This window comes from Carettochelys insculpta, chromosome 14, assembly GCF_033958435.1.
Source record: "Carettochelys insculpta isolate YL-2023 chromosome 14, ASM3395843v1, whole genome shotgun sequence".
Classification (NCBI taxonomy): Eukaryota; Metazoa; Chordata; order Testudines; family Carettochelyidae; genus Carettochelys; species Carettochelys insculpta.
In genome coordinates, this window is record NC_134150.1 from 17,181,121 (window position 1) to 17,206,107 (window position 24,987).

General features: G+C 43.3%; 1 protein-coding gene across 2 annotated transcripts in view; it reads left to right on the forward strand.

Annotated features, from left to right (window-relative positions):
* ZNF423 (zinc finger protein 423) overlaps nt 1-24,987 on the forward strand; it is a 423,757-nt gene that overhangs the window by 369,747 nt on the left and 29,023 nt on the right. For both annotated transcript variants that reach the window (XM_075008953.1, XM_075008952.1), the window contains 2 exons: nt 6,679-6,810; nt 10,283-10,398. In XM_075008953.1, coding sequence (XP_074865054.1) covers nt 6,679-6,810; nt 10,283-10,398 — 248 coding nt within the window. The remainder of the gene's footprint in view (nt 1-6,678; nt 6,811-10,282; nt 10,399-24,987) is intronic.

Consider the following 24,987-nt stretch of genomic DNA (forward strand, 5'->3'; position numbering starts at 1 on the left):
CATACGGATATGTGTAATGAGTACAACAAAGGTGCAGTGTTTAGAAAGTTTATTACCAGACAGCAGCAGAATGCTCCTTCTTTATGAAATTCGAAAAGAGATTCTGAGACTTTTATCTCCTCATATCTTCATTGCTTTCCAAAATCAGCATCACCAGCAGGGTTCCATTAGGAAGCTGAGCATACCCACAATTTGTTTGGTTTTTTTTTTATGTAGGGCTGTATTTCAAAATAAAGGAAAAAGTATTATAATAATAATTTCAATAAGTAATGTGGGTCAGAGCCAATCATATGGTTCAAAAGCATATGAATTTTCTTATGTGGTATCCACAATTTTTCACTGAGAACAGCTGTCATGTCCCTTGAAAACTTACAGTAATAAAATAGTCACAGGAATAAAGCAGAAAAGCAAGATTTTATTAACTAATCTTCAGCTCATAACAGACATGAGTATTATGCCACCCTAGATCATAAAAATATATTTCAAAATAGAATCATACTTCAGGTGTGAGATACAGCACAATAGAATGTGAGTTGCAGATTCCAGCCTAAAATATGAAACCCGTTCAGAGGTTTATACGTACCTGTAAAGTCATGTCTGTGCGATTGCATGGGCTGGGAGCAATAGAAGAATTTGGCAGAGTACAGCAATGGAGCAAACAATAAAGATACGTGTAGTTGCATTTTGTTACACCAGATAAGGGTAGATTATCTATGTAAGTGCATTGAATAGTGTAGAAATACAAAGGGCCTCATAACATAGCAGAGTTATGAAAGAGAGAGATCTGCTGTACCTGGATAAATAGTATAAATAGTTTTCTTTCTGATATGTGACCAGATTATTTTCCAGTTGATTTCCAGCTATGGCCCCAAGTGTCCCACAGATCAAAAAAAGATAAGGGTCAGTTACAAGGTTGAGCTCATTCTATGTTGCTATAGTAACTGACCTCAAGCAACCCTCAGTGGACTGCACCCAGTTCCCCAGGTGATATTTCGCTGTCCATGCCATCAATCCCAAGCCTTTCAAAACCCAGACTTCTTAATTGTCAGGGTACTGTTTTGAAGAGCGTCTTTGTCCCCGTGGAGCCAAGTTAAGGCTAGCATACCTCATTTGCGTCTCCCGAAGGCACTTGGGAGAAAAGACATGGGTCCCATCTCTTCAGAAAGATACTGGGAGCCATTCTCTGGGGACTTAAAGAAGGGTGCAGCTAGATCCACCTGGATTAATTAGGAAAATATAAATGAGAAATATAGCCCAGATGTTTTGTACAGTTAGAAGCTTTTGTAAGTAACAAATGGTGGTGAAGTAACATCATCCAGCATGTGTGACATTGTGGTAACAATCGCATTTGAACATTTGTTGGTCCTCTGTTCCCTGTTTGTGACACTGTTTTACTTGTAGTCTATATGCTTCTTTGCTCCAGTCTGGAGTCTACGTTCATCTTTGATGCATCTAATGACAAATCAATAGTCAAACAGCACCATCCATCTGGTATGAAATTGTTAGCTTCCTCAAACTGCTTCTATGTTCTTTGTTGGCTAATGGGTTTCCTTTATTATCAGATCTCGTTTCATTTACTTGTTTTCCTAGTCTGTTTGTTGTCACCTGCTAAATAACATCATGGGGTAAAACTACTTGGACTGTTTGTTTTAAACAGTGCTTCACGTGGAAATGCGTGGCATAAACAGCAATTTCTTCCATTTCTCAGTTTATTTCCATGTGTGTATTCTAATAGCAATTTATTTTTAATATAACTAAAGCACTTCTTACAGGACCTCATTTAATTTTACCAGATTTACAACATAGTACATTAATGTTTTGTTTTGCTGAATTTCATATATCAAAATTCATTAGAAGTATAAGTAACTCTGTAACCTTCCCTTAACTTTAATTTGCTGCAGTGAAGCAGATATAATAGTGTGTTTTGGAATAGCTGCAGTGTGGGATTTATCAAGAATGAGTGTCAAATTGTCGTAAATTTCTTCACAACTTGGTCTGGGACTATTTTATTTTCTTCCATATGGGAGAATTTTGTTTTATTAAATCAAATTGGAGAAAGGAGTTTTAAGTAACAGTAAAGAGAGTGCCTCTTTATTGTTCGAATCTCTCATTTGTTATTGGTTTGATAGCATGTCATTGCATGACAGTGTTAATGCACTGTTTTATTTTGCCATTAATGTAGTTGTAATTAAAAATGCATCTGATACAGCACATGGGTTTAATACAGTATTATTAATTATACTGCATCCTCGCCAGGAGGCTGCTATTGTCAGTTCTCTTAGAGGCTAAGAGACTCATTGTAATATGTACTAGATTCACATTGCTGCAACAGAAATAGTTTTATGGGAGAAGCATATTCCCACTCTACAATGGGCAGAATGACAGTGTAAGTGATATTAAGGGTCCTATCAGCATATTTAGAACTATCACATAAATGCATCTGAACTTAAGAACAATAAACTGTGTGCTTCATTAGTGCCATTCAGCTGGGTCAGTGTAACCCCCTAATCTGGACTAACAGACAGTAAATTATGTACTTAAAAAAAATTATACAAATGCCTGCCTTTGACGTCGCTGGGCACCATCCAGATTTCACCTTTGCGATGCAGATAATCAGCTCTCATTCCTACTGGCTTCCCTCAAGACCAGTATGGAAATAGGTATGTGTCTGCCAGGGATCAAATGCTTTTGGAGACAAAAGTAGGTACTGAGAACATTACAGGATACTATCATCTCACTATGATGCCTTTACACAAAGCACTCTGTTCCTCTTTTGGCCTGACATAGTTTCAGCCTGACAGAATCCAGCAGGCCTGCTAGTTTTAAATAAGAGCACATCCTCTTATTTTTTTGAGAAATGAAGTGTAAAATTAATGCTTATTATTCTGAACTGGGTGTGAGAAGTGAAAGAAACCTTAGAATCTTGTGTGCAATGTGCTGCTTGTTTGGTACTGAAATCAGTAGATCCGCACAGAGATACACGTAAGGAGAAATGGGACGGGATCTAGCGCAGCAGTAAAAAATCTGCATTTTATTTTACAAATGGGAAGGGCTGCACAATTCACTTGGATTATGTGGGATTCTCTTATGGGTGCCATGTTAAAAAATGAAACAAAAATGAGGGAAATGATTGTATGTTTTCTTTTATTAGAGCCCAACAGTACATGCTTGAGTGGCGTGTTGGCTGTCAGATGCTGCATTGTCACCAGGAAGCTGTCTCATATGTGCTTATTGATATTATAGAATTCAAGAAAGTTATTCTCCAAAGATACACGTGTATCTCTGTGCATACTCTGTGTTTCTATGTAAAATTCTATTATTAAAATGCCATGGAGAAGAAAGTGATTGTAACAGCAGCTCTCACTGTTTCTGTGGGCGTATAGTTTGGATACACATGCATGAATAGAGAACCATTTGTCAGGCTAAGCAGGGTACGTTTCTTTCCCTTCCTCCTTTTTTTTTTTTTCCTGGATGGTTTTATAGACACAAGAAACACATAATGGACTCCTGTGGGAGTGGAATAAAAACCCCACTGGTGAGGAGAAGGCCTTATAATTCAGAAGTGGATTTGCAAATCAAAAGGTCTGGCCTCGAGTGGGATAAATTTCCAGACCTGCAAGAACCCATTATGTTTTATTATTTTTCATTCCAGTTTTATTTTGTTATGAGTTTAACTATATAAAATACTGCAGGCATCAGCCAAGAAAATATGCAATCAGTGTTACCTAATTAAACATGTTAAGGACCCAGAGAATATAATTCCAGTCTCTCATTGAATATTACATGTATTTCATGTTTTTAATTTTGATGAAATTATAGGTATTTAGCCACATAGGAAACATTTTTCCTAAATAACGCTCATTCAGGACTGTGTGCTGTATGTGAATTACAGGTGAATGAGCTTCTCGGTAATACAGTATACGGAAGTTATTGAATGTCAAACATGGTGCTCTGATTAACTGTTTGAAGGAATTCTTTCTATTGCCATAGAATCAGCTTTGTACTTTGCATGGTTTTTATACTGCATTTGTCATTGTTCATAGTTATTTGGTTAAGGGTTCTACAGCATCTCCATCTCAAAGTCATCTCCCTGCCTTTTTTTCCCCTGGGACTGATTGTTAAACTATGCAAATTTGCGCAGGATTGAAGCTTGGCTCACGAGATTCTTTTCTAGGAAATCAGATTGGTTAGTACAGGAGATTGGGAGGTGTGGTGGGGAGGAAGTTTTCAAAACACATCCATACTTAAAATGCTAAATAGCTGCTCATCTTGGGTCACTGTCCGGATCTGAAATTTTAAAATGTTCACATTAGAATCCTTGTGTTCTGACAAATATTTCATCTCTTAGTTTTGGCCATCTGGGGGATTTCTGGAGCAGTCACAATGGAGAGCTGAAGCCCTGGGTCTCTGTACTCTCACCTACGTTTTCTCTCCTCTCTTGTGCGTCTCCCTTTTCTAGTCTCATTCCTTCCCACTCCATCTGTCTCCCCTCCCCCACGTCTCCCGCTTCCTTCTCCATGAGCCATTTAGAAGGAAAAGGATCGCCTTTCCACCTCCAGTCTAAACTGAATGTGCACCCAGTGGGGCCTCTGCTGCCTATTCTGCACTCATTTTATGAACAGAGAAGCACAGTGCAGATCTGGGTGGAGACACGTGCCCTACATGTTCAAGGTGCTGGTACCAGTAGTGAGGATCCCCTCAGTAGGGGAAGCCATCCCTTTGTGTTTTACTGGTGCTGCTGCTTCTCCCCTTTTCCTGCCATCAGCATTCTGCTCTGTATGTGTGGCTGGCAATATGGTGCAGGGGGGTGGGGGGAGCAGGGCACCAAATAGAAGGGCTGAGGGAGCTTACCTGGTTTTGGAACCACATAGACAACTCCTAATGCTAGCCGAGGCAGTAGCTCACTACTGCACAAGACACTGCTTACAGATTTTTTTTCTAATATCCTCTTGGTGAAGTTAGGGCCCTTTAAGACACACGTACTCTGGGAATTCTCTCTCCATTTGCACGCCCTCAGCCATCCCCTGCTGGCCCTGATTTCAAAAGAAAGCCAGGTCTTAATATGTAGAGGTGACTTTTGTCAGAGCTATGAGATGTGCATAAAGGCTGCTCCATTTGCCATCCTGTCCCCATACTGTTGTTGTTTAACTTTCCACTCTGCAGGGGCATTGAGATTCTTTAAGCTTCAAAGGCCAGGTTGAAAACAGCGAGAAGTCCTGTGGCACCTTATAGACAAACACATTTTGGAGCATAAGCTTTTGTGGGCCAAGATCCACTTCATCCCATGCATGTAGTGGAGCTCTGGAATCTCCACGACATGCATCTGACAAAGTAGGTCTTTGCCCACAAAAAATTATGCTCCAAAAAATCTGGTCACCTGTAAGGTGCCACAGGACTTCTCGTAGTTTTTGCTTGCACAGACTAACACAGCTACCCTTCTGATACTTATGGAAAATAGTAATTTTCCTCTGTTCAGCCATTTTAAGGTTATAAAAGGTTAAATTAAAAACAGAGTTTTTCCATGCCTTTTCCCAAATTATTTGAAGAATCCAACTACATTTAGCAGGCAGTTAATTTGTAATAGAATATCATCACTTGCTACTATTCTAGAACTAAATGTAAATCAGATGAGATTTTGAGAGGAAGACATTAGGTAGTGCATATCTCGTGGGCAGAACTTGATTTTTTAAATGTATTTGCATGTGCTAAAGCAGGGTGACAATTTTTCAATTAATGTTTACTAAAAAGCACTGTAAAAATTGTGGACTTATTAATTACCATGCAAAAAACAGGTATTGTGTACACAGTCCACCCTGCGTCCGCCCGCACCAAAATGCAGGTTTTTCGTGTGTGTGTATTTGTGGGAGTCTTTTGAAAATTTGTCGCAGCATCTCACAAAATGTCCTAACTGCACAGAACACCAAAAATAACAATTTAATGTGTTAGGGTAATATGTTGGTAAAATAATAACTAATTATAATAATACTGAATATTTACTTATTAATAAACCAGCATTTAAGGGGATTTTTAAATAGCTGCTGTGTCTTCAGAACATCTCCATGAAATATCTTCTCCAAACAAATATACATGAAAGGAAAATTCAATTTAAAAATGCCCTTTAAATACCATCAGTGGTCTCACTTCAGCCTGTAAAAGGCATTACACATAAAATGAAGGCTGAGTTAACCCTGCATTCCTGCTATGTTCTGATATTTTCCTCTTCTCCCTTGCCTATATACTTGCAGTGTAATCTGAGGCGAAGATGGGATTCCAGTCTGTTTTGGGTGGTATTGGTTGAATTCACACTGTTAAATTTGTTTGAAATGCTGTTTGAGTGTTTAATAATAGATACCCAGAGCAATGATGTTCTGCCTTTGTGGTACGACACAAGGTACAAAAGTACAATACTATCACAAGCCTGTGTATATTACTGGTGGTTTGATCACAGCATCGCTTTCATCACAGCTGAAAATAAATGTCCCTAAATTTGACTTGCGGCTGTACACCTGAATACATTTTACAAGTGACTGTGTGTGCTTTAGTAATGGGATGCTGAAATTGTAATGTCTTTGGGTCCTTGAAGCTGTGCAATCCAGTGCTACCATTTCTCGCAGACTGCTGCATTTCAGACACTAATCTGCTGTGTCACTAACAAGTTGTATCATTTGAACCTTGCAGAGGAAGGCATCAATCATGAGTGCAAGCTGTGTAACCAGATGTTTGACTCTCCAGCAAAGCTTCTGTGTCACCTGATTGAGCACAGCTTTGAGGGGATGGGAGGCACATTCAAATGCCCTGTTTGTTTCACAGGTAAGACAGTAAGACCTAGACAAGCCTCAGTGTGCATGGCTTGATCCAGAAATGACACACAGGGGATTTTTAAAATACAGTATTCCATTCCTTGGGAAAAAATACTCTGCTTGAGAATGTTTAAAATAGCAGCCAAAAACTGGAGCTAGCAATGAAGAACAGCAGCACAATAGAGCAGTCCCCAGACTCAGGGTAGTGCATTAGCACTAATAATCACAGGCCTTCTGACAATTACATTTCTTGGGTAGGAGATACGATACCAGAGGTGAAAATAATCTAATACGGCACTCCAGCTAGAAGAAACTGGCCAGCTCCCAGCCAGGCTCCTAGGGCTCTCTTGTAGGCTGCCACCCTAAGAAGGAAGGAGATGGGGAGGCATGCCCCATCCCTGGTCCAGGGGGTGCTCCAGCCCTTTGCACCCCTAACACCATTTTGGGAGGGTGGGTGGGCTGCAGCTGCACATAGTGGGACACTGCTGCTCTTCTTCCTCTTCCTCTGACTATCCGGGAGGGTGGGGAAAGTGCTCCAGGCGTGTGCCTTCCTCTCTCTCACTCTCAGCTGCTGAGGGGAGGGGCAGAGGAGTATGTCACGCATGCTGTGCATTTTCCTCTTGCTCACTGATAGTCAGAGGAGGAAGAGCAGCAGCGTCCTGGTGTGAGTGGCTGTGGCCCACCTCCTCCTCGGCAATCACCCCTACACTCCCTAGCTCCCTCCCCTGAGTTCCTCACGCCCTCAGCCCTCTGTGCTGCCTCTGCATCCCCACAGCTCACCTGCTCTAAGACCCCCCGCCCCCAGGCCCCTGCTGTGAGCCTCTCCTTGCCCCCAGCCTACTCCTGCACATCACACAACCCCCTGTCCTGAGCCCTTCCTGACCACCAAGCTCCTGTCCTGACTCCTGCCCCCATACTTCCACTCCTGCCGTGAGACCCCCTCCACTCTAACCCCCTTCCCTAGCCCCCGCCCCCAGCACCCCACACTTATTTTCTTACTGGTACTGTCATATCATAGCTCATCCCAACTGCCTGTCCTGAGTGGTCCACCTGCCCCCCCTGGGGGAGGGGGGGTACAATAGACAGTACCTGTAAGAAACTTAAGTTGCTTTCACCTCTGTGTGACACATTTCTAAGCATACGTCTTGTGAGGTAAAGCCCTACTCGTGAGTGCTTTTTACACAGGTAGCCTGTAGCCATTTCTCAGTGGAAGTACTCATGTGAGTAAAGAGTTGGTAAAATCTGACGCTGAAACTGCATATTTTTGACAATTGCTGCATTCATTTATTTCATTGAAAGACCAGAATCTGCCCTCAGATACATATGCTGTGGTCCTGTTATTTCTGTGCTGAGCACATATCTAAAATCTTGGGCTGTGGCCACACTTGGCCAAAACTTCAAAATGACCATGCTAATGGCCAAATTGAGGAATACTAATGAGGCACTGAACTTAATATTCAGTGCCTCGTTAGCATGCTGCTGGCTGTGGCGCTTCAAAAGTGCCGCTTTCGAACGCACGCAGCTTGGCTACACGGGGCTCCTTTTCAAACGGACCCCGCACATTTCAAAATCCCCTTATTTCTATCAGCTGAGAGGAATAAGGGGATTTCAAAATGTGCAGGGTCCTTTCGAAAGGGACTCCCATGTAGCCACGCCGAGCTGCGTGTGTGCAGAACCAGAACTTCCAAAGTGGCACAGCTGGCAGCATGCTAATGAGGCACTGAATATTCAGTTCAGCACCTCATTAGTATTCTTCGATTTGGCCATTAACATGGCCATTTCGAAGTTTTGGCCAAGTGTAGCCACAGCCTTGCTGTTTATCTATCCTTTGTTTAACTTAAGCTGTCTGTGCAAAGCAAATTTGGATGATCTTGTTAAAGAGATTGTAAGATCCCTTGCCACATTGTCTATATGATTTTAAAACTGGTTTTACAAAATGTTAAATGCTTAATGTTTACATACTTGTCTTTCATTTCCGTTATGTGTGACTCTGAGCTAAGTAAAAATAAAAGATTGAATTATGAAGGGCATTCAGCACCCGCATTTCCTCACAACTTCAGTGGAAGTCACAGGTGCTCATGACCCCTCGGGATTTGCTGTGCAGTTTGATATTTTGGACTTAATTTGTTCTTTTTTGGCTGTGTTTACACTGCAAGCTATGGATGTGACTCTTTCTCGGGTATACACATTCACGTAAGCTTTCATTGAGCTAGCATGAGTCTAAACAGTAGTTCAACTGTGGTAGCAAAGTTGGGCTGAGTATGTAACCGCTATTTTCAGGCAAGTCTGTAATCTGAATGGCTGAGCTATGCCTCTGCTGCCTATGGTACTGTAGCTACACTGCAATGAGGCTCACATGAGTATGTGTGCAGAAACAGGAGAGTCATACCTCTAGCAAGTAGTGTAGACATAGCCTCTGACACATGCTATGAAATAAATCCTTAAGAGTAGTTCTTTAAATTTGGTTAGTAAGAAGCCACTTTTGCATATTGCATAGGTTTAGAACCCCAAAAGGCTGATCTAAAGTGAGATGTGTAGCAGGCTGGGAAATTAATTTAACCAAACAAATCATAAATTCATTAGGCTTAATTTTCAAACTCTAGCTGACAAAATCAGAATTACTTTGAGTTCAAAATTATGAAAAGGCTTCGGTATACCAGTATTTAGGATATTAAATCTTATTGCTTTTCTTTGTGGACAAGATAGTTATCCAGCTTGTGTTTCCAACAATCTATACCTTCAGGTTCACACTTCCTTTGTAGTCTACCAGACATACATCACACGTCTTCTGGATTAACTCCCTAGACCTCTACTGGTCCAGTTCACCCATTTTCTAAGTAAATTTCATCCACTTAAGATTGGTTTTCAGCTCCCTGAAAAAGAGTTGACACCCTTTCTTTGGCTATGTCTACGCGATGATTGCTTTTTTGGTACATAAATGTATCCCAAAATAGCAATGCTACCACTTTTCACCGTGCTTGAAATAGTGCTGCCATTTCGAGCATGGTATTTCAGTTCCAGTACCTCTCATCATGAGAGGGGTAATGGAACTTTTGGAATAGACACTTTTCCCAACTTTGATACCGTTTGGATGGCCCCAAGTTCAGAATAAGGAATTTCGAAATAATCTACTTAGTTTGCGTAGCATAAATTATTTAGAAAACAATTCTCTGTGCAGACACGGCCTTTGTACAATTGGATTCTTCCTGTTATCAATGGAGAGCAGTGGCTTTATGGTGGAATATCAAAAATCTATATGCTATATAGAGTCTATTATAACTAAGCTAGACAACATTCTTTAAAATTTAACAATTACTATTCTTGACTCTTGCAGGATAATTGTCCTGAAACTCAAACACTAATAATTTATTTATAAATATCATTGGCCCTTTTAGGAGCATAACCCTAATAAATGTGCAGCAAATGTGGGGTTGAAGTTACTTAACATAAATTTAACCTCTGATCACTGTGTACTATTTCAGTTTTTGTACAGGCCAATAAGCTGCAGCAGCATATCTTTGCGGTCCATGGGCAGGAGGATAAAATTTATGACTGTTCCCAGTGCCCACAGAAGTTCTTCTTTCAGACAGAACTTCAGGTATGTTTTTGAAATGAGTAAATACAAACTTACAGCAATTATTTTGTTGGTATGTAATAACCCTCTTGCTCACTGCATGTCTTTTAGACCATTTCTTTAACCAAAGCATAACCATGGTTTCCGCTCCCTCTTTGCAACAGCAGCAAACTCTCCTATTCTCCCTTTCTCTCTCCCTGTGGGTGCTATCAGGAGAAAGGGATCTCCGAGATTGGCTGGCATAAAATAAGACAAGACAGATAGGAAGATCCTTTATGCGTATTTCTCTTGACAGTAGCATTGCTACATACTGACATGTCTGCATCAAACACTGTGAATAATTTCCTTTTCTCTATTAATAATGAAGGGCATGATTAAAAAACAAAGACTAAACTAACATTAAGACACCCCCTATCCCCCTCGCCCAGTGGTAAGCAAAAAGCGAAGGGATCCTACCCATCAAGTAACAAGAGCAATGTGCATGTGCTACTTGAATACAGAATTCTAATCAAACCAGCCACAGCCGCAACGACATGGTGGTATGTAGCAGACTGTTAGTAGTAAGAAGTACAGTCCAATTTCATTGCTGCCGTAAATGGATGTAGCTCTATTGATTTCAGCCTTCATAAAGAATGTGCAAGGGGGCCCCTGTTCCTGTTTACACACATGCAGACAGAATGAAGGGTTGTACTTTTTCAAAGGGCTGCAGTGATTCAGATTCTCCTGGCCCTCCTGGAGGAAGCAGATCTGCCTCAGATACAAGGATTCTGGCTGGAATTTCCCTCAGGGGCCAGTGCATGCCTCTGGCTGGTACTGCAGGCACTGGCTGACGAGTTACAGTTTAGCACTTTAGTACTGGAGGAGTTCTCAGGAGCAGGTTTGGGAATCACAGAAGTGTAAGTTTGGAAGGGACCTGGAGAAGTCATCAATCCATCCTACTCTGAAGTAGGACCAAATAAACCTAGACCATGCCAAACAAGTGCTTGTTCAACCTGTTCTTAAAAATCTCCTATGATGGGGATTTTGCCACGTCCCTTAGAAGTACCAGAGAGAAATCCATGCTAGTCTATATACTGTCAAAACAAAAAAGCAGTCCAGTAGCACTTTAAAGACTAACAAAATAATTTATTAGGTGATGAGCTTTCATGGGACAGACCCACTTCTTCAGATCATAGCCATACCAGAACAGACTTTATCTTATTATTATTATTATTTTATTATTAAAGACCTGCAGCCTATCCTTAATCAGGATGCCACACTGCAGATGACCCTAGGTGACAGGCCTCCCAACCTTATGAGGATTCTCACCTACAACTGCCGTTTATACTGCAGGAACACCAGTCCTGGAACTTTTCCTTGCAACAAAGCCCGTTGCCAACTTTGTCCACATATCTATTCTGGAGATACCATCAGTGGACCTAACCAGTTTATTCACAAAATCAGGGGCACGTTCTCATGTTCCTCAACTAACATCGTATATGCCATCGTGTGCCAACAATGCCCAGATGCTTCGTACATTGGACAGACTTCAAACTATCTTAGACGAAGAATTAATGGGCATAAAACAGACATAAAAACACTCTTGATTCAGAAACCGGTCAGTCAGCTTTTTAATGGAGCGGGCCATTCTGTTAATCACCTGAAGGTTTGCGTCTTACTGAAGAGGAATTTTCACAACACTTTGGAAAGAGAGGCTGCTGAACTCTGTTTTATGATCAAATTCGACACATTAACAACTGGTTTGAACTGGGATGGGAATTTTTTAGGTCATTGTAGGGGCTCTTTTGCATACTTGGCTTAATCTAATTCTTGACCCTCCACCCTACCTTCTGCCCTTCTACTCTCTGATTTGCTCACCTTGAAAATATTTTTCTGATCTGTCAACCTTGATTACCATTTTTGGTTCTCTGTGCCTTAAATATTGAGTCTGTCCTGGTATGGCTATGATCTGAAGAAGTGGGTCTGTCCCATAAAAGCTCATCACCAAATAAATTATTTTGTAAGTCTTTAAAGTGCTACTTGACTGCTTTTTTTCTCCCTTAGAAGTCTGTTCCAGAGCCTAACTACCCAGATGGTTACAAGTTTTTCTGAATATTTAACCTAATTCTCCCTTCCTGCAGATTAAGCCCATTACCACTTGTCCTACTTTCAGTGAACACGGAGAACAGTTGATTACCGTTCTCCTTACAATGGTCCTTAGCATATTTGAAGGCTGTTACCATGTCCCACCTCAGTCTTCTTTTCTCTGCCTAGTTTTTTAAATATTTCCTGATAGGTCAGGTGAGTCTTGAATCAAGTATGCTTAAAATTAAGTTTTGACCTTCAGTGTTAAACCCACTGAAATTCAGAGAACTTGACATAGAGCTGTAACTTTGTATTAGTCCGGCTGCAGAGAAAAATCCCTGTATATCTAATTATCACAAGAAAATTGAATACCAGAGCTTTAACTTTCAAACAGATAGAGGTTCTCAGTCTGGCCTTCCTCATCACACATATTTTACCTGTTGAGCACTTCTGCCAAAATGCTGCTGCTGTCCCCTGGTAAATGTAATCTTTTTATAGAATGATACTGTATGCCTCATTTAAATCTATTAGCTTTATAAACCATGATTTACTTAAACTTTGGAGGGTTTTTATTTATCTTGCTGAATTCCCAAGCTGCTGCCTCTTGTGTTGTGCTGTCACGCCGTGGAAGAATGGTTGATCTTTTCACTTTGTTGATTTTATATTTTTTTCTCCCGGGGGAATTTTTTCTTTCCCTTGTTCTAGCAAGCTCATTTGCATAAGTGTACAAGAGTTTTAACTGTACCTTGTTTATAGTTTAATAAAGTCAGCAGATTTTGTTTTTATGATTTCTCACTAGTTGGGTTTTAAGGTGACAGTATTGGCTCAGAGAGCCAGCTTGGAGTTTTCCTCCCCTTTTTCATTTAAAGTGGTCTTTGGTCAAAATGCCAGCGCAATTGAAATGGGTGCAGTGGCTTCCTAGGTCACTGCATTAACCTTTTAAATCAGATGGTCAAATACAGAGAACCTTTTTAAATTATAGTCCTAACGACAACTGCTTTTTGCTATTAACCATTTTAATTACATAGTGCTCAAACTCTGAAGTATTGTGCCTAGCAAAATCTAAGCAAATAGCAGCTTTGATCAGATAAATTTAACTCATAATTGTAATTTTCCAGTTTTTACACAGGATTTGTATTCATTTTAAAGGGTCTGCATTCATAATAATTGTGCAAGTAATTTCAAATGGTGTTGGCTGAATGATAATGCAATGTTTAACTGCAGTTTTGCTCATAAATTTAATGGTGACTCAGAATAAGGTGTTTACTCGAAATAGGGGCTTTTATTTGTTAAAATAAAAGTGCCAAGCAAGGCACAAGCATGTGAATAAATGAGTTAAGAAGACTTTTTAGCTAGCAGCCTTATTTGTGATGATTAACTCATTGGGTGCTTATTTCTAGGTTGCCTGTTTTAAATTCCTCAGCTGTTTATTAAATTTTTGTCTGCTAGTTGAGTAATAAAGATTTAGTATTATTTAGTGTACCAGTTGTTCAGCCACTAATAACAGTTTAATCTGCATAAACCTTTTAGTCTCTTAGCAATGCAATTTCTCCTGCATATTAAAGTCTCCATCCATCAAACAGTTATGCTTGACGAATCTGACTTTTCAATTCTAATCTTGCTTTCCCACTGGTGTAAATTAGGAGTAACTCATTTTAAGTCAAAATTAGACCTGTTCTATTTGTTTTACTTATTTGTATATGTATTGAAATCACTGATGTGCATTAAAAAAAATCTTAATATTACATTGCAGGGAAAAGCTTTCCATAGTGCCCCATTAGCTTTACAGAGGGCAGGGGAAAGAAAGGAGAGTGGGGACATATATTGGGAGAAAAAACTAATTAATTTTGCAAATGTAAAGTCATGCCATAAGTTAACCCTGCTCCTGTGTGACTATTCTTAAGCAGTTTCCTTAGATATTGTATGACATTAAGAGGCATGTATGGCCCACATTAGCTAGGAGATTGCTGTTTCAAATTCACATTGGAATAGTTGAGGAAAAATTCAAATTGCTGCATCAGTAGCATGGCATTTTTCAAAAAAAACAAAACCAAAAAACCTTCAATTTCCAAATTAATGGGTCTGTTGTAACACATGAGCTTTGACTTTGCTGGTATTCACGTGGCACCATAAAGACAAGATTTTCTTCTCTTGTTTGCACTGATGTTATTCCAGAGTAACTCATTGGCAGCAATGTAACAAAAAGTAAAATTTGGACCTCCTGCTTCAATTTGCAGCACTTCCACCATAAAAAGGAAAATGGAAAACACTAGGAAGATAAATACATTGCAATATATAAACACTGGAATAAATTGTCTAGGGATGTTTTGGAGATATTTAAGAGCAAGTTTGATAGACAACTATTGGGGATGGTCTAGACAGTGCTTGGTTCTGCTGTGAGGGCAGGGGAGTGGACTCAATGACCTCTCGAGGTCCCTTCCAGTTCTAGTGTTCTATGATTCTATGATATATAGTGTGTAAAGACATCCCACATAAGAGAGGGTAGATACCAGAACAATGGAACCTGCCATTCTAGGTGGAAAATAATCATGAAAGAAAACAGCAGATCTATGGTTATATTGAGCAACTTGCAGCAAATTAGTGCACTATTACACTTTCTGAACACTCAGGATGATAGCTAGTCAAGCTTTGACACTATGAATGTTGTGAAAGACATGTGATGTAAATATTTTTCCGCCTAATGAGATTTTATAGAAGTAAATTTACACATAACCTATAATAGTTCTTTCCGTCTTCTGAAATGTATTTAATGAAACAAGCGTAGATATCTCAAGAGTTAAGTGAAAATTGAATTTAGCCTTGCTCATACTAGAGAGAGACAAAAGAAGCCTTTGTGAAACAGAGGATGATCTCCAGGACCTATGTTACAAACTGAGTGTGCCTTTAATGCACTGCCTGGACAAAGCTGAAATACAGCACAGCCATACTTTGGAATGAACTAGTGAAAGTACTTTGCCCACTGAAATGTCAGTCTTTAGATGTATACTGAAGTAGGGAATCCTTTCAGGTTAGAAGACAGACTAAAATCCTGTTATGTGTTGGGTGTTGATAGTTAAACATGTGTTAATGTTATGCTCAAAAGAAGCACACCGGATCTTTTTCAGGGGGATAAGGCACCATGCCACATTTATTAAACAATATAGGCAAAGCAGCAATGCTTTCAGATATACACACACACACACCCATCCTGCTATGTTATAGTTACCAGTCTGTTGCCCACCCTGACCTATTGGCCAGATAGATCAGGAATGTCGGGGTTGAGCCAAGTTCTTTCTGTCGGGACTGGTGCTCCACATTGTAGCAGGACAGAACCCAAAAACTAAAACAAGACACTCCATTCTTTATAGGGTTTTTTCCTCATACATGTGTTCCACTTTATCAGGCCTTATTCAATCACTCAGCATTTCAAACAGTTCCCAGCATTTCCAGCAGTCCTCCTAGGTGCAACCTCATCTGAGTGTTTTCTTGCATGCTGATGGCCCGAAGGTGTTGGTCTCTTGAGAAACTAACTTTGTTGTCTGGAAAAGTCCTTATCCATTCCTCATCGAACGGGTGCTCACCTCCAACTTTGACGTGATCAGTCTGCCTTGTTTTGGTTTGCCCTCAGTCCTCGGCTCTACCTCTGATCCTCTTGGTATTGAAGGTCCTTTCATGCCTGTTCTTTCTCTCATTCACATGCACAGGCACACATTTACATAATTGCAGCATGGCAAGAACAAAAATGTGTGTTACAATTTAACATATTAAGAGTGAACAGAGTAATAAAGAACATATATGTTACTCTGTTAAGACTTACTGCTACAAAACTGTAAATCTACATTATCCATTAAGTCTACATTATGCAAAATTGTGAAATCAAAATGCTTAATTGCTTGCATTTGAGATTGCATCAATCAAATTGTGAATATATAATGATTTTAGAGGAAACTCAAGGAGAGGTTTCCTCTGTGGCCTTTGCCCCACTATTTTTCCGAGGAGTTAAGGCATAACCAATAAAATAGTTGTATTTAAAGGATACATTCCTCCTGTTTGCTTGTGGGCTGCTAATCATACTGTTCCCTTCCACATGATTACAACTGAGAAAAACCCAAAGCAAGGAATATAATAAACAATGTACAAATAATCCAAGTACTAAGAGAATGAGGTACCTGCCAGTTCCTCTTCAATGCAGGTGTTCAGATGCTTGCTAGGAGAGAAAGGTTTACTCTTCTGTTCAGTCAAACTACTGAATTAAGTAAGGGTGCCTCACTTGAAGATTTAGCTTTGATTTTAAGTGCCAAGTTTCTTTAAATGTCAATACGTCAAAAGGAAAGAGGATGCCTTAACTCATTAGATGACATGATATTTTTTTTTTGCCTTTTACATAAGTAACGAAAGCTGCAGGTTTAAGCCATAAACTGGCAAAAATTGCTGCACACAAGCTGCACTCATTATATTAACAATCATTTGTCACTGATATTCTCTGAATGCTTGATCCCATGCCCATCAAAGTCACTGGGATCCTTTCCCCTGATTTCAGTGGGTGTTGGATTAAGCTTTAAAGGGGCTTCTTTGAGGTGGGAGGGAGGGAGGGAAAAATGTCTTTGTATGTAGAATGAATGGTTATATCAGTTTAATACAGACTGAACCTCTCTAATCTAGAACTCTCTGGTCCACAACATCCATAATCTGGCATGACTTTAGTTAGCCGGACAACCGTTTATTTTTGGTGTGGCCAAGTTTCCTGTGGTCCCATAAAGTTTGTTTACAGCCACCAGTCCTGGCTCTCAGTGTTCTGGGCTGTTATTTAGCTGTAATTTATCTCTAAATGTCTTCTCAGACAAGTAAGCAGTGGAAGAATTGGTAATGCTGTTAGAAAGTATTGACCTCCCACGGTCTGGCACATTCTCTCGATTGGCACTGGTCAGATTCTGATGGTGCCGGACTAGAGAGATTCAACCTGTAGTTGATATGTCCTCCAGAAAGAGAATCTATCCTGCCCCTATTAATAGATCTGCTCAATCAAATAACTCTGATTCCTCTGATGCTAATTACCACGGGGTTGATTGTGGCTTGGTCTGACTGGGCCAGAGAAGGAAGTTAAATCAATGGGCTACATCTACACAACAGCACAATTTCGAAAAGCGACATTTCGGAAGCTGCCTTCTGAACGATCACCTTTAGAAAGGGCGTGTCTACACACAAAAAGTGGATCGAGGTCATGAACCGCACCTTTGAAAGACTGGTCTGGCCTTTTGAAAGAGAGCATCCACACAGCCCAGGGCGCTTTTTGGAAAGAATGGGCCAGGAAACACCACAGACAGGGTCACATGGTGGACAAGCCCTTCCAAGGGCTGCAGCCAACCATGCCCTTAAAAGGCCCCTCCCAAGCACCCTTGCCCTTCCCACACTGAGGGCTGCTTTGCAACACAGATCACTGCAGACGTCGAGCATGTAGAGGAGCCACTGTGGAGAACACTGTGGATCCCCAGCAACTCCCCAGTGGGGAACTCTTCGAGGCCATGGTCAGCCTGCTGGCCATGGGCCTTGTGGCTGTCCTCCAGCAGCTCTGGTGGGGCCACCCACAGAACTGCCTTTGCTCAGGCTGGCCTCAGCAGGGCAACATCTGCACCCCAACCTTGGTTGATCCGGGGCCTGTGGGGCTATCCCACCAGCGCCGAGTGGTGAGACCGCCTCGTGCTGGGGGACTGGGACAATGACCACTAGCACCAGAACTTCCTCATGACAAAGCAGATGTTTCTGGAACTATATCACTGCCTTGCCCCAGCCCTCCAGCACCATGACATCCAGATGCAGCCCATGCTCCCCCTACAGAAGAGGGTCACCATCGCCCTATGGAAGCTGCTCACCAGTTCAGGGTGGGAAAGGCCACCACCAGGGCTGTTCTCATGGAGGTAAGCCATGCTCGGGTCAGGCACCCACCACAGTGATGAGGGAAGGGCCTCCTGAGCAAGAGGAACCCTTGGGGACCAGGTGCAGGTGACCTGGAGGGGACAGGGATGGGGAAGCATGGAGCACCTGGCCACACACTCATGGGCCTGTTCTCCCTCTACGCCATACAGATCGTCAGAGTAGTAAACACCCCCCTTCTTCGCTGGGTCATCTGCATCAGGGACCTCAACATCACCCTTGCAGGATTCATGGAGCTGGGCTTCCCTCATGGCTTCACGGCACTGGATGGGACCCACATCGCCATCCAGGCCCCAGTCCACAGTGTGGGCACTTTTATCAAGCGGAAGAGGTACCACTTTGTGGTCCACTGGGCCCTCATAGATTTCAAAGGGTGGTTCATGGACATGTGCGTGGGCTGGTCGGGCCATGCCATGGTGCCTGGGTGTTTAGGAACTTATGGCTTGGGTGCAGGATGCAGGAGGGGACCTACATCCCCCCCACGAGAGCTCCCGGCTATGGCAGAGGTAGGCACCACCTCCCCACGTGCCAGAGCATCTGAAACATCTGGGACCAGCATGTGGGTCACTCCAGAAACTCGGCGAAGGCACAGGTGGAGAGGGCTTGGCTGGAAGTCTCTGAGGGGATAGCAATGATGAGGGTCCCATTTATGGAGCCCTCATCATTGCTTGCTGGCTCAGTGTCCTGCTCCATTTGCCGCGGCTGGTGATGCCTGAGGGTCCCGGCTGGTCCTCCGGCTCAGTCTCGGGCTCTGGCCCGGTGGTCTCCAGCACCACAACCAGTGGAGCTGCATCCTTTGCCCCGAGGAGGTGGTCCAGTTCTGCGAATTGGGGGCAAGTGGTGGCACTGCTCCCGAGCAACTGGCCACATCCCAGATGTGGCAGTAGGCCTGCCAGAGTTCTATTGCCTTGGACTGCACTTGGTTCAGCACATGGCTTGGGTGCCCCCAGGATATCAGGCATGTCGACAGGCAGATGAACGTCGCAGCATTCCAGCACCAGCCAGCAATGTGAAGGAGGACCTCCTCTTCCTCACAAAGTCTGAGGGGGTACTTCAGCCTCCATCCAGGATAGGGCCCTTTTTCTGGGGCCCTGCTAGCCTCCTGGGTGCCCTCAGACTGCTCGTGGGGACCCCTGGGGGGCATGGGGTTCCTGGCCCCTGGCCATCACAACAGTGGGGTGTCTAGGGTGGCTGCTGAGAGCACTGCAGAGTAGGCTACTGCAGGCTTGGGTGTTCCCTGGTGCTAGCACACTCTCGGCTTCCAGCCACAGGTTTTCTGCGTCCCTGCATCTTTAAACATGGCCAGATGCAGAGACCATAGAGCCTGGCTTGTGCTGACAGGGACGTCTCTGCGCTCCAGCTGCCCGGCACCATGGAGGACACCTCTTTCGAAAGAGCAGCCTGTGGGACATCTACACACGTTCTCTTTCTACAGAGTCTTTCAAATGGAGGCGCTCTTCCTGAAATGGGAATGGAAAAGCAATTTCGAGATAGGGGAAAAAAAGGAGAGAAAAAGACTTTCTTGTATCAAACTTGAGCTGTGATTGTGACAAAACAGTAGCACTTTATTTCGTGAACCTCGTACAGTGTTTTTCAATTTGTGCTTGGCTTAGATCTTCAGCCCCCTGGAGACTCTTTATGGAAATAACTCATAATAAATGATTTCTCAATTTGATAGAAGGCAATTAATTTAGTGCATAATTTTCCCTTTTTTAAAAATGCAACGTGTGGTTATTTAAAACAGAAGTCCCATCTTTGTCTTTCAAATATTGGTGCACTCTCGAGGACCTATCAGTTCATTCATTTTCCTGCTATCAGAACATCAGTGTTCCTCTAACATCAGAAAACTGAACCAGACAGTATGCTAGCAGACTTGGTTAGTGTTAGAACAAGTTGATTAGAGAATGTGCTTGGAGCGTTTTTAATGTTTAATCATTATTAGTTATAAAACTAATAAATTACAAAAAAACAAAACCCATTCCAGTCATATCACTGGGTTTCAGTCAGATAATTATAACTAACAATAATTAAAAATTAAAAGTGCTTTAGGCACATACCCGTCACACTTAGTGTGTTTGACTGCCCAACCTTATTGCAAAAAAAGGAAGTTCTGCTTGTGCTATATTGTCAAGACTGGAAAGAAATCTGTTGTTGGGTCTCTGGTTTTCAGAATATAGATATATGCTCATTTGAGCAAGAACATGTCATTAGCTCCAATTTCTTATTTTGGTGCTGATGAAGCCAGTCATTAGTTACCAAATTTAAGAGGTATGGATACGAGTTATTCAGGGCTATATTTATTGGTTCTGTACCAACTAATATACGACTTTTATGTTAGCAGCCACTTGGCAAGTAGAGCAGTGGTTTGCAAACTTTAACCTGAGTGCCCACATTTTGATTTAAAATTGTTAGGGCCTCCTTCCTGCCCTTCTCACCCCCAGTCACTCCATCCACCCTCCCTCTGTCTCTCACTGTACCTCACCGTCACTCACTTCCTCTGGGCTGGAGCAATGGTTGGGGTATGGGAGGTGAGGGCTTTGGCTGGAGGGGGTGCATGCTCTGAGGGAGCAGGAATGAGGAATTTGGGGCTCAGCTCTGAACTGGGGCAGAGGGTTGGGGTGTGCAGGGTCCAGGAGGGTGTCATATGCACTTATTAAGGCTGCCGGGTCCCTGTGACTTCTAGGTGTATGGGCAGCCAGTTAGGTATTGCACACTGCCTTCATGCCCATAGAGTTCATCTCCACAGCCTCCATTGGTCTGTGGCAGCCTGTAGGACCTCCCTGGCCACCCATATACTCACTTTTGTGTGCCACATGGAGCCAGGGCAATTAAGCCTGTCTTAGCTCCAGGCTGTGGGCCCCGGGTGACACTGGGAAGGAGGGAGAAAGGATGAGTTGATCAGCTGGGCTCACTGACCCTTTGGAGCTCCCTCATGGACCCCAGTTTCAGAAGTGCTGATCTACTATCTATTCCTAGTTCTGAAACCAAGAGGACTCGTCACTGCACCCCTCCATGTGGCTTGGCACTGTGCTTTTGTCATGGCACAAGACTTGTGTTCTGTGTGTACATCACCATGTTTAGAGAAAACAATGGCATCCATTCTCTGTTTGCCCACCTCTTCAGAAAAGTGCATCACTTGGTCCATTCTCTAATTGGTGTTCTGTCTTGCTTTCTGTGTGTGTGTACGTGTGCATGCGCACGATGCCAACAGAGCCTGTCTTACAGATACCAGTGCAAGAGGAGGCCTGACTATGGCTACATCTACACTAGAAGCATCTGTCTACAGAAGTTACTGTCAGAAGAGATGTTCTGACAAACCTTCTGTTGACAGATCGTGTCTACACACAAAAGCAGATTGATCTTTTGATCTGCTTTGTCAACAGAAGGGTCCCCTGGAGCATCTACATGGCTTTTTTATGCATTTTTTATGTAGGTGCTCTACAAGTTTTGTTCAAAAACCCCTAGTTTTGTCGACAAAACTCTCTAGTGTAGAAATAGCCTTTGTGTCTTAGAATAAAACCTCATATCCCTGCTCTCAGTTCTCCTTCCAAATCTGTTCTGGTCTCTGTTCCTTAATTCTCAATGAATTGATAGTCAAGTAGGAAGTATGGGGTGCTATTCAGCTCCAAGGATGAGGAATGGACATTAGTATACCTGGAATAGAATCATGCCTGATTGATTGATTTCTTTATTTTCATAGACTACATTTACATTAAAGAGTTTTGTACACAAAACTGGAGATTGTCGACAAAACTCATGGAGAATCTACACAAAAAATGCGTTTTGTCAACAAAAAAATCTGCGTAGACCCTCGGAGGGGCACTTTTATTGATAAAGTGGATCAAAAGATCGATCTGCTTTTATGTGTAGACACGATCTGTCAACAGAAGTTTTGTCAGAGCATCTCTTCCAGCAGTAACTTCTGTGGACAGATGCTTCTAATGTAGACGTAAACATATAGTGTGACTATATCTTTATTCCACCAACAGGAGCACAGAATCGTTAGGGCTCTGGAATAAGTGTTCTTCTTCGAGTGGTCCCCGTGGGTGCTCCACAATAGGTGTCGGGCTCACCCGGCGCCGCAGATCGGAAATCTTCCAGCAGTTTCTCCTGGATCACGCATGCGCCAGCGTGCGCCGCCCCCCTGCACGCCCCCAGCCGCGTGCACGATCCGGTCCCTGCCAGTTCCTTCTCAACCGCCATCGGCTGCAGATGGAATACACTCAGGCTAAGGCCAGAGTCAGATTACTTAGTGGTTTTGTTCCACGTGCAATTTGTTGTTTTTGGTTATTTAAAAAAAAAAGTGTCCCCAGCACTGCTCCAGGGCAGGAGTGGGGCGGGGGTCCCTGGGGGGACGCATTCATGTTTTTCATGGAAGGGCTCCCTACTTTACACGTTTCCCCTGCAGTGCTTATCCGCAAGGTCTTGCACAAAGCCAGAAGGGAGAGAGCTCGCATGATACTCATAGTCCCGCTTGGGATCGGCAGCAATGGTTTCCCTTGCTTCTGCGCATGTCGGACTGCCCACCGCTCCCTCTACCGGTGGTGCCAGCCTTACTCCCGCGGGCTCAAGGGTCCATAGTGCACCCGCACCCTTAAGGTCTACACCCACAAGCATGGCTACTCCATGGCTCAGCTCCTTAAAGAGCACATGTACGGAGGGAGCACAACAAGTCCTGGAATGTAGCCGAAGGACCTCCACCAGGAGGACTTACAAGCACAAATGGACTCGTTTCACAGCCTGGTGTTCCGCCAAGCAGTTAGCTCCCCTTGACGTTCCTGTACCTGTAATACTAGAATACTTATTGGACCTCAAGAGAGGCGGGCTTTCTCTATCCTCGCTAAAGGTCCACCTCGCTGCTATATCAGCCTTTTCGGCATACAGAGGAAGGGCCCACAGTATTCGCCCATCCTATCATTATCAGGTTCTTGAAGGGGTTGGTAAACCTGTACCCCCCCTTGGAAACCGCTTCCACCATCGTGGAATTTGGACTTGGTGCTCAGCACGCTATCGGGTCCACCTTTTCAACCATTAGCCACAGTTCCCATACGTCTCCTTACAATAAAAACAACCTTCCTCCTTGCAACTACGTCAGCCCGCAGGGTGAGTGAGCTCACAGCAGTGATGGCAACGCCGCACTGCACAGTATTCTCAAAGGAGGCGGTAACCTTAAGGCTGCACCCACCCTTTGTTCCAAAAGTCTCTCCGGAGTCCAATCTTAACGAGCCAATAGTTTTACCCTAGTCTTTACCCAAAGCCTCACAGCTCCGGCAAGGAGGCACGCCTGCATCTCCTAGATGTGAGGAGGGCGTTGGCCTTCTACACAGACAGAACTAAGTCCTTCTGGAAAACGGACAGGCTTCTAGTCTCTCGCGCTCCTGGGTCAAAAGGAGAAGGTCTCTCTTCCCGGAGAATCTCAAAGCACATTGTGTCCTGTATAAAAATGTGCTTCGAACTTCGAAAGACTCCTTTGCTGGCCCCGCCCAGGGCTCACTCCCCCAGGGCGGTGGCAGCATCAACAGCCTTCTTCAAGGGCATCGCGTTAACAGACATCTGTAGAGCAGCGACCTGGTCATCCTATGACACCTTCGCCAAGCATTATGCCCTGCCTCGGGTATTCTGAGAGGATACCCGTCTGTCGACAGCAGTCCTCTCGGGGGCAAGCTGCACATAAACTGATTACCCACCTCCTTACTTGGGTTACTGCTGGGTAGTCGCCTATTGTGCAGCACCCACGGGGACCACTCGAAGAAGAAAGAGAAGTTACTCACCTGTAGTAACGATGGTTCTTCGAGATGTGTCCCCGTGGGTGCTCCACCACCCGCCCATCCTCCCCGCTTCAGATCTCTGTCTCGTGTTTTTCAGGAGCATCCGAGGTGGTTGGTCAAGGAACTGGCGGGGACCGGATCGTGCATGCGGCCGGGGGCGCGCAGGGGGGCGGCGCGTGCCGGTGCATGCGCAATCCAGGAGAAACTGCTGGAAGATTTCTGATCTGCAGCGCTGGGCGAGCCCGACACCCCTTGTGGAGCACCCACAGGGACACATCTCGAAGAACCATCGTTACTACAGGTGAGTAACTTCTCTTTTTGAAGAAGCCCGTGAACACTTGAATGTTTACCTTGTAAGAAAATGTACAAAGCAAGTGATAATTAAATAGATCCTTAATGACCTCTCTGGAAGCAGGAGAGTTCATTGGGAAGGAGTCCCAGAACAAACAGATCTTATATTGTCTGGTCACTCTCCTTGCCCCCCTTCAAGCAGTGAATAGAGAAGGTTGCAGAGATCTTGAGTTGTCTTGAAGTGGATAAGGAACACAATATTTAGCCTTTATTTCTCAAAGAAGAGTCTGCTCAACACTTTAAAAAGCTGCATCTGCATCAAACATCATCTCCTGTGTCATTTCAGCAACAGCCAATGTGAGCTCTCAGGTAGCAGAGTCTCCTGGGACTGAGCCTGGAAATGACTGGTAGTTCAGCAGTCTGTTACATACCATGAAAAATCCCTCTGCTTCAGATACTGTCAGTGCTGTAGTGTGACTCACCCTGGCTAACAAAGTGTACATAACTTCACATTAGCATGTGCAGAATGCCTAGCAGTGATGCAGAGTGGAAGAAAAGG